At 64.1% G+C, this 12,216-nt stretch overlaps 2 protein-coding genes across 2 annotated transcripts in view; both read left to right on the top strand.

The window, feature by feature from the left end:
• ACOT7 (acyl-CoA thioesterase 7) overlaps positions 1-663 on the top strand; it is a 92,585-nt gene extending 91,922 nt beyond the window's left edge. The window contains exon 9 of the mRNA XM_004596086.2: positions 279-663. Within this exon, the coding sequence (XP_004596143.2) occupies positions 279-377 (99 nt within the window). The 3' untranslated portion in view covers positions 378-663. The remainder of the gene's footprint in view (positions 1-278) is intronic.
• Positions 664-2,955: 2,292 nt separating this feature from the next.
• GPR153 (G protein-coupled receptor 153) lies at positions 2,956-10,432 on the top strand. The gene is made up of 6 exons (XM_058660776.1): positions 2,956-3,104; positions 6,076-6,528; positions 6,697-7,126; positions 8,924-9,116; positions 9,430-9,614; positions 9,720-10,432. The coding sequence occupies exons 2-6, from the start codon at positions 6,173-6,175 to the stop codon at positions 10,377-10,379; spliced, it is 1,824 nt and encodes a 607-aa protein (XP_058516759.1). The 5' UTR covers positions 2,956-3,104; positions 6,076-6,172; the 3' UTR covers positions 10,380-10,432.
• The last annotated feature ends 1,784 nt before the right edge of the window (positions 10,433-12,216 follow it).

Below are 12,216 nucleotides of genomic sequence, written 5' to 3'. Positions count from 1 at the left end.
TGAGCCCTTGGCACCCTCCCTGAAGTGGCAACAGGGCTCTCTTCCCACCTGCACTCCTGTGGAACAGTGACTGTCTCCCGGTCCCAGCCGGCAGCTTTGGGCCAAAGACCTGGGGCTGCTGGCATTCTCTGGCCACTGTCAGTACAGGGCCTTTTCCCAGCACTCCAAAGACCACTGGAGCCGTGTCGAGTTTGTCAGCCCCCCTGTCCCGGGGTCGGGGGAGGGCAGCCACGCAACCTGCTTGTGTCTCACTGACTGTTTCTCTGTGTACCCCACAGCCTGAGACCGAGGACGAGAAAAGGCGTTTCGAGGAAGGCAAAGGACGGTACCTGCAGGTGAAGGCCAAGCGCCAGGGTCAGGCGGAGCCCCAGGCCTAGGCCCCTCCCAGCCCAGGCCATGAGCCGCTGTCATCACGCCCGGCCTCCACTCAGAAGCAACCCCCTTGGCCAGACCCCAACTCGCGTTGAGAGCTGGTGTTGTGTGTACTCGTCTTGCAGTGTTAACCCATCCTCTCCTGAAATCCTATACACCAAAGCTTTATTTATACCATCCCGGTGCGAGAGCTAATCAGTGTTGCCCCAGACCCCGGGACCCGGGTAGTGCCCCTGCCTGCCACGAGGTGGGGCGGGCCTGGCGTACAAATAAAGCTGCTGTTTGGCTGCACTCAGAGGTCTGGGTGACTGTCTCGGGACTGCTCTCCCACTGGCTCAGGTCTGGGGGGCGCCCAGTGAGCCTGCCCTGAGCCCCCTGCTGGCACGGGGACCTTTGCATGCCCTGGGTCCACACCTGCTGGGGACGTGACCGCTAGACAATGCCTGTTCCCCACCTGATTCCTGAGACCCCCAAAAAGGATTGGCTGGGCCACCCAGCCTGGCAGGAGCCCTGGCACCCACTTCCCCAAGCTCAGAGCTGAGCAGGGCTCCGCCTGGCACTGAAGGACACAGGGAGGTAAGGCGTGCAGACAGCCCTGTTGGCCTGGCCCATCTCAGCTGCCGCTTGCCAGAACCCAGCCAACACCCAGGGCTTTGCTGAGAGGAGCCTCCTGGGGGATGCCAGGACCCTCAGGCAGAGTGGCTGTGGAGTTGCCAGGCAGTGTGTGGGGTGCATCTGTTGCTGACTCTGCGTGCTGTGAGGTTGTGTCACTGCACACATGGGCACACATAGTGTGGTATGAGGGCTCCAGCCTTGGGGGTGCACCCGGGCAGCCGCTCAGGGGCCAGGACCCCAGTCCTACCCAAGGCTGCAAAAGGCATCCCACCAAGCTCTTCCCTGAGCTGGGGCCTCAGAGAACATGCCCAAGTCAGGCTCTGAAGCCAAAACATCTGTCCCGCCTGGAGAGGGAGCCTGACCCGCCAACAGCTGCAGCTTTGGGCCCCTGGAGAGTGAGCTAGCCAGTGAGTGAGCAGGGCTCCAGATGTGCGGAAACGCCCCGCCAAGTGCTCTGGAATCTGCCAGGCCCCAGCCCCCAAGGACAACAGGGCAGCAGCAGCTACTTACTGTCTGGAAGCAAGGATGGGGGAATAAGCTGCACCACCTACCACCCTGACCCCTGACCCCTGAACTCTCCAACCCCGCCCATGACCCATGCCAGTGATCCATGGGTTCAGAGCTGAAGCCAAGGCCTGTGGGACCAGGGCTGGTCATCCACTGCCCACAGTGCCTGGGCATCAGACCCCAGGCCAGTACTGCCTTGCCCAGTTTTACAGTAGGTAGGAACCAGCCAGGCACCTTAAAAATCCACCACACCAGGACAGAAGCACTTAGCCTCAGGCCCTGACAGCACTGAAGGGCACTCCCCTCCTCCCCCTGCCCAGGACGGCCATCCACCGGCTCCCGCAGGGCCAGCAGAGGCCAGGCAGACCCTGGCTATGAGCCACGCAGCAGCAGGTGAGCCAGATAAAAGGGAGGCGGGACCAGGCCGCTGGGACTAAATCAGCCGACTCAGGGTCAGCCGGGTGCCTTAGCCACACCACTCTGTGAGCCACTGTGCCAGCCCCTGCTGCGGGCAGCCTGTCCACAACCTAGGCCAGCTGGGTGGGGACCAGTCTGTTCACCTCAAAGCCCCAGGGACACATTGGGGATGTGTGACCAGCTGCCCAGCCCTGCATGAGATAGGGCCCCCTGGCAAGCACAGGATGGACACTCAGGGCTGCTTTCCTGAAAGCTCCCTTGGGGGGCCCTGAGGGTGTGGTCAGCGCCCCCCAGGAGGGACCAGTGCCCTTCCCTTGGAGAGGAAGGCCTGGGTGCCAGCTCCTCTCAGGACTGGAGGGGGCTCCAAGGCCCCCACTGGGGAAAAAAGGGGGTACCCCAAAGGACCGTCAGAGTGTAGGTGACAGCCTGTGCCCTGGCAGTGCCAGTGGAGGCCCACGGCACGGGTTTCAGAGCCACAGAGCCATGGGGAGAGGGCAGCCTCCTGCAGTCCCTTGGCCTGTGCACTCCTGGGTCACCCCCACTTCTCCCACGCCCTGGGGGCAGACCAAGACCCTGGATCAGCTTGAATCCTTCCTTGGTCTCTTGCTGCTCCAGGCCCAGTTAACTACCTGGTCCTCAAGCCCCGCCCTCATCGCTCACCTGAGCTGTGGCTTCCTCCAGGAAGGCCTCCCTGAAACCCCCCCGCCCCCGCTCCAGCCTCTCCATGTCCTCACTGCCTGTTCCCGTTCCAGCCCCTCCTGGCCTAGGTCTCCCCGTCCCTGGAAGGCTGCAGCCCAGCTGCGGGGTGAGAGGGCAGATCGCGGATGGTCCGACGGGGCTACCGGCCGTGCCTGCGAGCGGGCGGGGTGGCGGGGCGGGCCGAGGGGCGGTGCGGTGGCGCCCGGCGGAGGCATGCGCCCTGGCCCGCCCTCCGCCCCCGGCCGCCCGGCGCAGCCAGCAGAGCGGCGGGAGTCAGTGGGGCCGAGGGACGGGAGGGCGGGCGGGGCGGCGAGGCCGAGCCGGGCCGGGCCGAGCGCGCCGGACGCCGCCAGGATGCCTCGGCCCGCGGGCCACTCCGCCGCCAGCCACCCCCGCGCCCCCCGGCGGCCCGCGCTCGGCCCGGGGGCTCGGGAGCTGCAGCCGGAGCCGGAGGCGGGAGCAGCGAGGTGGAGTCGCTGGCGCCCGAACGCAGGGTGAGCTCCACCGTGCTGGCCCCGGGGTGGCCGGGCGGGAGGGCTGGGGACTGGGGCCGCCTGCGCTCTGGTGGCAAGCGCCGTCTGAGGGGGACACCGCCCGGAGCTCCTGCGCCACCCCACCCCCGCCGACCCAACTTGGGCACCTTCGGGGTAACTTCCCCAGAGCCGGCCCCTCCCTGTTTCTTCGCCTGCAGTGATGCCCCGGTGGTCCGCAGCCGGTGGAGAGGGCGGGTCCGAGGGTGTGGGTCGGCCCCTGTCCGTCACCGCCATCAGGCCCCCCACCCCGCAGGCGATCGCTGGGACGCGCCCTCGGTGTGGGGCACAAGTCGGGGGTCCGGTGGGGCCAGACAGGCAGGACAACGCCAGAGAAGGGCTGGGAGAAGGATCTGAGCCCAGGGGAGCAGGGACTGCTGGGGGTGCGGGGCAGGGGGAGGGAGGCGTGTCGGAGATGCGGAGGTGCCCCGCCCTGGGCCTTGCGAGATCCGTGCAGAACCAGCAGAGACCAAGTCGGGGGAGCCCGGGGCGCTGGCCAGCTGGAGCCCGGAGACTCCTTTCAAGTTCTGGGTTCTCTTTGTTGTGCAATAGAGCCCCGGGGCCGCGCGGTCTCATTGGCCCCGGGGCCTTGACGTCACGCCATGGCTCACCCGCCAACCACGCAGAGTCCTCTTCCAGGGACGGGTGGGTCCCGGGATGGTCCCTCTTCCAGGAGCGGGTGGGTCCCGGGATGGTGGCACCAGCACTGGGCCACTTTGAGGGCAGTGCCAACCAGCAGGGCGCGGGGCAGGACTGACCCCAAGTGGACTTGTGAGCCCATGCCCTAGGCAGGAGTGCCTCACCCCTGAAGACACATCTCACCCAACACTCCTTCTAGACCGCTAGAACGCAGCTCCCAGCGAGACATAGCCCTAGCCAGCACTGCTGCTTTTTGCGCCTCTCTGAGCTTGCAGCCTGCGTTTTCATCTGCCTAGGTCCAGATAAGAACCAGACCTTAGGTCCATGCACTCAAAAAATTGCCTTCTTCCAGAACGTTCCAGGGCTGGAGCCGGGGCTGTGGGTCAGGCGAGTAGAGGTCGGGTACTGGCTCAGGCCTGCAGTGGCTTGGTTCTCCTTCTCTCTGCCTCTGCTGGATGCTCTGATGCCGCATGCCTGTGTACAGGAGTGGGGTGCACCCTTTACCCACAGCTCTCCCTACAGCCATGCACTGTTAGGGTTGGGCAAAGGGCAGAGCTTTGCCATTCTGTGCCAGCAATGAGCACGTGGGTCGGGGGGGCTGGGCCAAGGCCACAGGGATCCCCTAAGCAGGGCTGGGGAGTTGGGGGAGAAGCAGGTACAGGCTGAGTTCAGTTTTGGTGTCTATTGGGCAATAGGAATCACCCTTAATACACCAGACGCCCCCCCCCCCCCAGAAGCCTACCAGGCACCCAGAGCCTGGAGGTGGCCCTGCAGTCCCAGTCCCCCAGGTCCTAGCCAAGGGGGCCAAGGTCAGGCTCACCCACACCTCCCAACCCTCCATTGCCTTGGCTCTGGAGATAACAGGCTGGGGCGGTGTGCAGCCTCTCACAGCCCGTGTGGATGTCAAGCACTTATTGAGTGCTTCCTGCATGCTCAGCTCCCGTCTGAGCGCTCGCCAACGCCACACGCTTTCCAGGAAGTGCTGTGCTGCCTGGTTACAGCTTGGAGGAGACACAGAGAAGTGAGGGCAGCTGCCTGAGACCTGCTGGAGTCGGGCAGCCGAGTCAAGGGCTTGTGCTATCTGCTTGGAGGCTGGAAGGGTTGGGGTGGGGGGCTGGACATACATGGGAGTGGCCAGCAAAGACTCCACCAGGGCCACCTGAATCCTGTGTGGAGTGGCGAGTAGGGAGAAGCAGGAACCTAATAAATGTTCCGAAAGGAAGTTGTATGGTCAGGCAGTCCCCTAGCTGGTGTCACAGACTAGGTCAGGGGCCAGGAGGGGTGTGGACAGGGGCACTCCCTTGAGGCCAGCTGGGCATTCAGGGTAGCCAAGCCATGGATGGGCCAACGGACTCCCACAGGCAGGGGTGCTGCCAGCTGGCTGGGGCAGCAGCAGCCCCTCCTCTCCAGGGGAGCCTGTGGCAGGAGGTGCCCATGGGGCTGGCAGTTGGGCGAGAAGGGCTGTGTGCAGGTAGAGACCAGCCAGTGACCCACCAGGGCACCAGGGAATGGGGAAGGGAGGGACTTGCTACCAGGCCCTATGGCTGCGTGCCCACATGTGCCTCCTGCCAGCAGGCTAGTCCTGGCCTGCACCCACCCCCACCTGCCCGAAGGGGAGGCTCTGAGCAGCCTCCCAAGTACCTGGTGCCTGAGCCATCCAGGGAATACTGCTGACTGCTGTGTCCACTGTGCGTGTCCCAGGCCCCAGCTTTCGCAGTCAGAGGGCCTTTGTCCAGAGGAACCTTGGCTGAGCATGCTGGTAGCCAGGATAGGGGTCTGTGGGCACCTTACAGGGAGGCCAGCTGGGAAAGGCTGTGACCACAAGAGGCAGACTGCCCCAGCCCGGAGTGGGTGTGACCCCTGGATCAGGTTGTGTGGAAGTCAAGGAAGGTAGAGTGGCTAGCCCACAGGAGGTGCAATGGATTAAGGTAGGAGTCCCCCGTGGCCCCTAAGAAAGCCTGGCATGGGCAGTATGGGCCATCTGAAGCATCTCCTGGAGAGAGGGTTTGTTCTGAACAGTGACAGGCCACATATGGGACAGGAGAGCCCATCTGGGCCCAGCATGGTGGCTCCCTAGAGACAAAGGTGACTTGGACCCAAGCCCAAATAAGGGGGTGTGGAAGGGGGAGTAGGTACATCTGTGTACAGTCCTCTGGGTGCCCGGGACATTGCAGGACCCAAGGATGGAGAGAAGACTGGGCAGCTGTGTGTAAGCCAGGGCAGCCCCACCCCGCCCCTCCCCCAGTGGCCATGCAGCTCCAATGCTGCCCACTCACCGCCCCTCCTCACACCCCAGGCATGCGTGGTCACCAACACCCATGAGCCTCTGTGGATGAGCTCATGGCCTGACTCCAGGAGGATGCCCCGGCCGCCCACCAGCTCTCGGGTGCACCATGAGTGACGAGCGGCGGCTGCCCGGCAGTGCAGTGGGCTGGCTGGCGTGTGGCGGCCTCTCCCTGCTGGCCAATGCCTGGGGCATCCTGAGCGTGGGTGCCAAGCAGCAGAAGTGGAAGCCACTGGAATTCCTGCTGTGCACACTGGCAGCCACGCACATGCTCAACATGGCGGTGCCCATTGCCACCTATGCTGTGGTGCAGCTGCGTGGACAGCGCTCGGACTACGCGTGGGGTGAGGGGCTCTGCAAGGTCTTCGTGTCCACCTTCTACACCCTCGCCCTGGCCACCTGCTTCTCCGTCACCTCCCTCTCCTACCACCGCATGTGGATGGTGCGCTGGCCCGTCAACTACCGGTGAGCGCTCGCAGGTCCGGGTGCTCCGTGTGAGTGCCACACCTGGGGGCAGGGGGCTGGCTTGAGGCTGCCGGCGTGCAAAGGAGCACTGCCGTGATGGTGGTCAGGTTATGTAGCCAGGACCCTCTGTGAGTGACACTGTCCCTCTGTCCCCCCATCCTGTGCCAGGCTGAGCAACGCCAAGAAGCAGGCAGTACACACAGTCATGGGTATCTGGATGGTGTCCTTCATCCTGTCAGCCCTGCCCGCTGTGGGCTGGCATGACACGAGTGAGCGCTTCTACACCCACGGCTGCCGCTTCATCGTGGCCGAGATCGGCCTGGGCTTCGGTGTCTGCTTCCTGCTGCTGGTGGGCGGCAGCGTGGCCATGGGTGTGGTCTGCACTGCCATCACCCTCTTCCAGACGCTGACCAGGCAGGTGGGGCGCCAGGCCGACCGCCGCGCCTTCACAGTGCCCGCCATCGTGGTGGAGGACGCCCAGGGCAAGCGCCGCGCATCCCTCGACGGCTCCGAGCCCGCCAGGACCTCGCTGCAGATCACCGGCCTTGTGGCCACCATTGTCGTCATGTACGACTGCCTCATGGGCTTCCCTGTGCTGGTGGGTGACAGGGTTGGGGTGGGACAGAGCTGGGCACACTCCACGGTGCTTTAAGTGTCTGAATCCTCAAATCAAGTCAGGGCAGCTGTTGTGGGACCTGGACCCATGACAGGCACCTACGAAGCCCAGGCCTCCCTGTCTCCTCCCCTCACCCGGGTCGGTCAGAGAGAGCACAGGAGGTGGTCAGACAGGCTGCTGCTCATGAGTGAGGGCCACTGGATAGGGGCCGGGGGGCAGGACAAGGCCCTGAAGATCGCTCTTGATCCTAGGGCCAGGAAGGGTGTGTGGAGGAGGCCTTGGCAACAGGTCTGAGGGTCAGCAGAGCTGCCTGCGACCCCCAGCAGTCTGGAGCCAAGCCCTCCTGCCACGGGCTCCAGCCCAAGCCCCTGCAACGGATGTGCAATGAGACACCTAGGGACCTTGGGGCCAGGGCATGAGCTGAGCTGCAGGACAGGGCCGCGTCTCCTGAGGGACTTGCAAAGACAATCAGACGCAGCCCCTTCTGCCCCTTCCCCCAGCAGCCTCTGCCCCCCCATCCCCTTTTGTGTACAGAGGGGCTGGGTGCCCCCACCTCCTGTGCCAAAGGAACGAGTCAGGTGACATTTCTCCAAGAACCACATTCAGAGGGTAGGGTACACCCCAGCTTCTTCCTTGGTGGGGCAGGATGGCCCTTCACCACACCCACTAGCTGTTTGTTTTCTTACTATATGTTCATCTAGTAGTTTTTTTTAAGATTTATTTTATTTTTATTAAAAAGTCAGATACACTAAGAGGAGGAGAGACAGAGAGGAAGTGGAGCTGCCGGGATTAGAACCAGCGGCCATATGGGATCAAGGCGAGGACCTTAGCCACTAGGCCACGCTGCTGAGCCTGCATCTAGTAGTTTGTTTCATTCAAAGCACAGACAGAGTAGGAAGATCTGTTCACTGGTTCACTCCCCAAGTGCCTGTAAGAGCAGGCTGGGCAGGTCCAAAACCAGGAGCCTGAGAACTCAGTGTGGGGTCTCCCATGTGGGTGGCAGGGACCCAGTCCCTCAAGCTGTCACCTGCTGCCTCCCAGGGTGTGGGCAAGCAGGAGGCTGGAACTGGGGACAGACTGAAACAGGAAGCCAGGCATCCCAAGGGACATTGCCACTGCTGAGCCCCATGCCCACCCCTGTCTGGACCCTGCGTTTCTGAGTGAGCAACACCTCACCGTCCCAGGTACAGGGCATGTCACGATGCCAGAGTGCCCAGTTCTAGAGCCTTCGCCACTTCCCAAGGATCACAGTCTACCGTGGTCACAGCAGAGGTTGGCGGTTGACACATTCCCCTGCCCAGCCGCTCAGCCGGGGCTCCTTAAGTGTCACTGTGCAGGTGCAGCCAGGGGTCCCTGTGTAGAGGCCCAAAGGCAGTCCAGCTGTACCCTCTGCCTCTAGAATTCGCTGCAGTGCGAGTCTTAGATCCCTGCAGGAGGGGTAGTACCAAGAAGTAACTGGCCAGGATAGGGACTGTGGGCGGCCTGCTTGGGTCCTGAGCAGATGACAGACCTGCTTCTCCAAGCTGGTCTCCCTCTCCCCTCTTAAAGGAGATACGATCTGTGCCCCCACCTCTTCCCAGGGACCAGTGTCAGTAGGGTGCCTGGGTGGTAGGGGTGCTGGGCACCCCTGGAGCTGTGGCTCCAACCTCGTGGTCTCCCGGTTCCAGCCTTTCTCCACCCCAGACCTGGAGCTCTACCTGTCACCGCCCGCCAAGTCTGGGAGGGAGAAGCAGGGGGTGTGGGACCTGCTGGGTGCCAGGCTGCACCCTGTGCCCTCAGGTGGTGAGTTTTAGCAGCCTGCGGGCCGACGCAGCAGCCCCCTGGATGGTGCTGTGTGTGCTGTGGTGCTCCGTGGCCCAGGCCCTGCTGCTGCCCGTCTTCCTGTGGGCCTGCGACCGCTACCGGGCTGACCTCAAGGCCATCTGGGAGAAGTGCGTGGCCCTCATGGCCAACAACGAGGACGCCGAGGAGGGTGAGGAGGACCCTGGAAACTTCCCTGGTGGTGTCCCCGAACATACTTGGACCCCTGGGAGCGACCAAGTCAGGGGTTGCACAGAGCCCTGCAGAGGGGGTGAGCTGTGGGCTCCCCCAAGTCTCCCGGCTCACGCCCAACCTGGGGGACCTTGGGAGCTCCACAGCAGCACTCCAGGGCCCACTTGATGCCGGGACCCCGCCCCTTTCTGTTTCCCAGTAACCAGCTCTTTCTACCTTTGTGGGGGTGGTGCTGGGGTTGGGAGTGTCCAGGTTCACTCCCAGGTGTCCTGAGTCCCTGCCGCCCTTTGCAGAGACCAGTCTGGAGGGGGGCATTGCTCCAGAACTGGTGTTGGAGTGCTCTGCGGACTACAGCTATGGCCGCGACCTCGTGGCCTTAGACAGGATGGCCAAGTACGAGCTCTCTGCTGGGGAGGGAGGCCTGCCCCAGCTGCACCCGCTGCGGCCTCTACAGGAGAACAAAATGCAGTACCTGCAGGTGGGGGCTGCCCCACATGGGGGTGGGCATTCCGGCTCAGTGTGGGGAGGCAGCAGCTTTAGCCCCGACGACATGTTGGGGTTCAAGCCCATCTGATTCTTCCAGGTCCCTGCCACGCGGCGCTTCTCTCACGACGATGCGGACGTGTGGGCCGCAATCCCGCTGCCCCCCACCTTCCTGCCACGCTGGAGCTCGGGCGAGGACCTGGCCACGCTCGCACAGCTGGTGCTGCCGCCAGGGTCTGAGCGGTGCCACGGCAGCCTGCTGGCCCTGACCCAGGATGTGCCCCCTTTCCGCCCGCGCCGCCGCTCGGCTGAGAGCCTGCTCCCGCTGCGCCCCTTGGACAGCAACCACGACTCTCCGCCCGGCAGCCCCGGCCGCCGCCACCGCCACCGCTTCCCTGGGCCCAGGTCCAGTGCCCGCTGGGCCTCGGCCTCGCCGCTGCCGGGCGCCTTCGCCCTGACGGCCTTTGAGCGTGAGCCGCAGGCGCTGCGCCGGCCGCCCGGCCCACCAGCCGCCTTCCCCGCCGCCATGGACGGCAGAGCACCGACGTCCCCTGGAGGTGCCCAGCGGAGCCCTGGCCCGCGCCCGGACACACACGCGCACGCCGGGCCCCTGCGGACCAGCCTGAGCGCGTCGTGGGGCGAGCCCGGGGGTTTGCACGTGGCGGGCGGCGGTGGCAGCACCAGCAGCTTCCTGAGCTCGCCCTCCGAGTCCTCCGGCTATGTCACGCTGCACTCGGGCTCCCTGGGCTCGGCAACCTAGGGCAGGCGCCAGTGCCTCCCCAGGACACCAGCACCAAAGATTGCCCCCTCTGTCCGCCCCGAGCGCCAAGACCGGCAGAGGGCCAGGGGCATGGCCTTGTGCCTCTATCTGGTGGCTCCTCCCTGCTGGCCTTGCACGGAGCTGAGCACTGCTCAGCCAGCAGGGCAGCTGGACTGTGGGTGCAGGGAACCCTGGAAGGAATCCAACACCACAAAGCAGCCCCTCTGCCCCTTGGAGGGGTAGAAGGTAACAGCTCCTGGACCCTGCACAACTCTGCCTTCCGCCCTGTTCTGAAACGGTGGCATGCCCCGGGGAGGGGGCACTGGGTCTCTAAGCACAGGGATCTTTGGAATCCAAACAAGCTGTCGGCACAGATGTCCCTGGCCGCCTCAGTTTCCCCATCTGTAACAAGCAGGTGGCCACGTTCAGTCTCAGGGCTGTTTGACGACGTTTTCTGGGCCCTGGCCACTGGGTGCACCTGGCGAGTCACTTATGGGGGCCAGTCCCTGGTGTGGGGTCTCCCCGCACCCTCAGTGCAGCTCAGCCCCTTGGAAAGCCTTCCTGCTCTCCAGTCAAGCACAACTCCCGCACCACCACCCCTGATGTCCCCACCACCTGACCACCACTTGTTTGCCTGCCCTCAATACTCTGCCAAAGTTGCCTGCCCCCCAACACATCAGCCACCCTGATTCCCTTGGCAAGGTTGAGTGTGCACGCCAGAGGGGGAGGGAACCTGCGGACCCTGGCTGCAGCCCCGTGCACCTGTGCACCCAGCTGTGCAGGTGCTTCCCTCCCAGGCTCCTGACTCCACAGGGTTCAGACCCCCTGCTGGGCTTTGCCCTGGGGAGGCCTGGGCACAGCTGAAAGGGCACTCAGGACAGGATCCCAGCCGCAGAAACAGGCAGGGGGTGGGGGCTGTTCCACTCCAGCTCAGCTTTGGCTATGCCTCCTCCCTGGCCATGGGGCCAGAGGTGCCGCCTCTGACTGGCGTAGCTGTGCCTTTGAGCACTGACATGTCCAGTGGAGACAGCGGTCACGAGCCAGCCACTGTCTCCAGCCCAGGCTGGCCCATTTTGTCACATGGGTTTTCACATTTTATAAAAATGGCAATACTCCCAGTGGGGAACATGACCCCACCCCCAGCGCGGTTTTTTAACAGGAAATAGAAGCGGGGGTGGGGGTGGCCCCCATCCAAGGACTTTGAGCCTGCTGCGCTCTCTCCCACTCCATTCAGCCTTGGGCCTGTTGGCTGGGTTTCTAAGGAGCTTCACCTTGGGCTACCTGGGGAAGGGAGTGTTCTTCACTGCCCAGACCAGAGCCAGGGACTCATTTGTAGTTTTCTGACAACAAGGCATTTCTTGTTTGTGCAGGACTCAATAAAACATTTGCTCATGATTTGCACCCAGCCCTCTGCACCTGCCTTCCTGGAAGCGGTAGCCCCAGGGTTTCGCTGGTTACAGTCTACATTTTTGCTAGCCCACCACCTTGCCCCTTCTCCTCGCAGGTGTGAGAGGGATGTGGAGCTGCGGAAAGGGGCAGCAGTCGGAGGAAGTCCCTTATGGTGCGAGTGGCAACACTTGCCCAGGGGTCCGTGTCAGGGCTGCCAGACACTGTGGCAGTCGGAGGAAGCCCTGCCTGGAGCGCCCCGTCTCCGGCCCAGGCCTTGGGGTCCGCAGCGAGCGGCCGCCATCTGGTGGCCAGCAGACTGCTCCCGGGCTCGGCGCGGGGGTGAAGGAGGAGCGGCATTCGGCTGCCCGGGCGCGGTGACCAACCAGGACGGCCCCCTACTCCGGCGGCCGCCAGAAGGGAGGCTCTTCAAAGGTGGTGTTTGCGGTTC

This window comes from Ochotona princeps, chromosome 2 (assembly GCF_030435755.1).
Source record: "Ochotona princeps isolate mOchPri1 chromosome 2, mOchPri1.hap1, whole genome shotgun sequence".
In the NCBI taxonomy this organism is placed as follows: domain Eukaryota; kingdom Metazoa; phylum Chordata; class Mammalia; order Lagomorpha; family Ochotonidae; genus Ochotona; species Ochotona princeps.
Note: the sequence above shows the minus strand (reverse complement) of the source record. Positions and strands in the feature narration are given on the sequence as shown.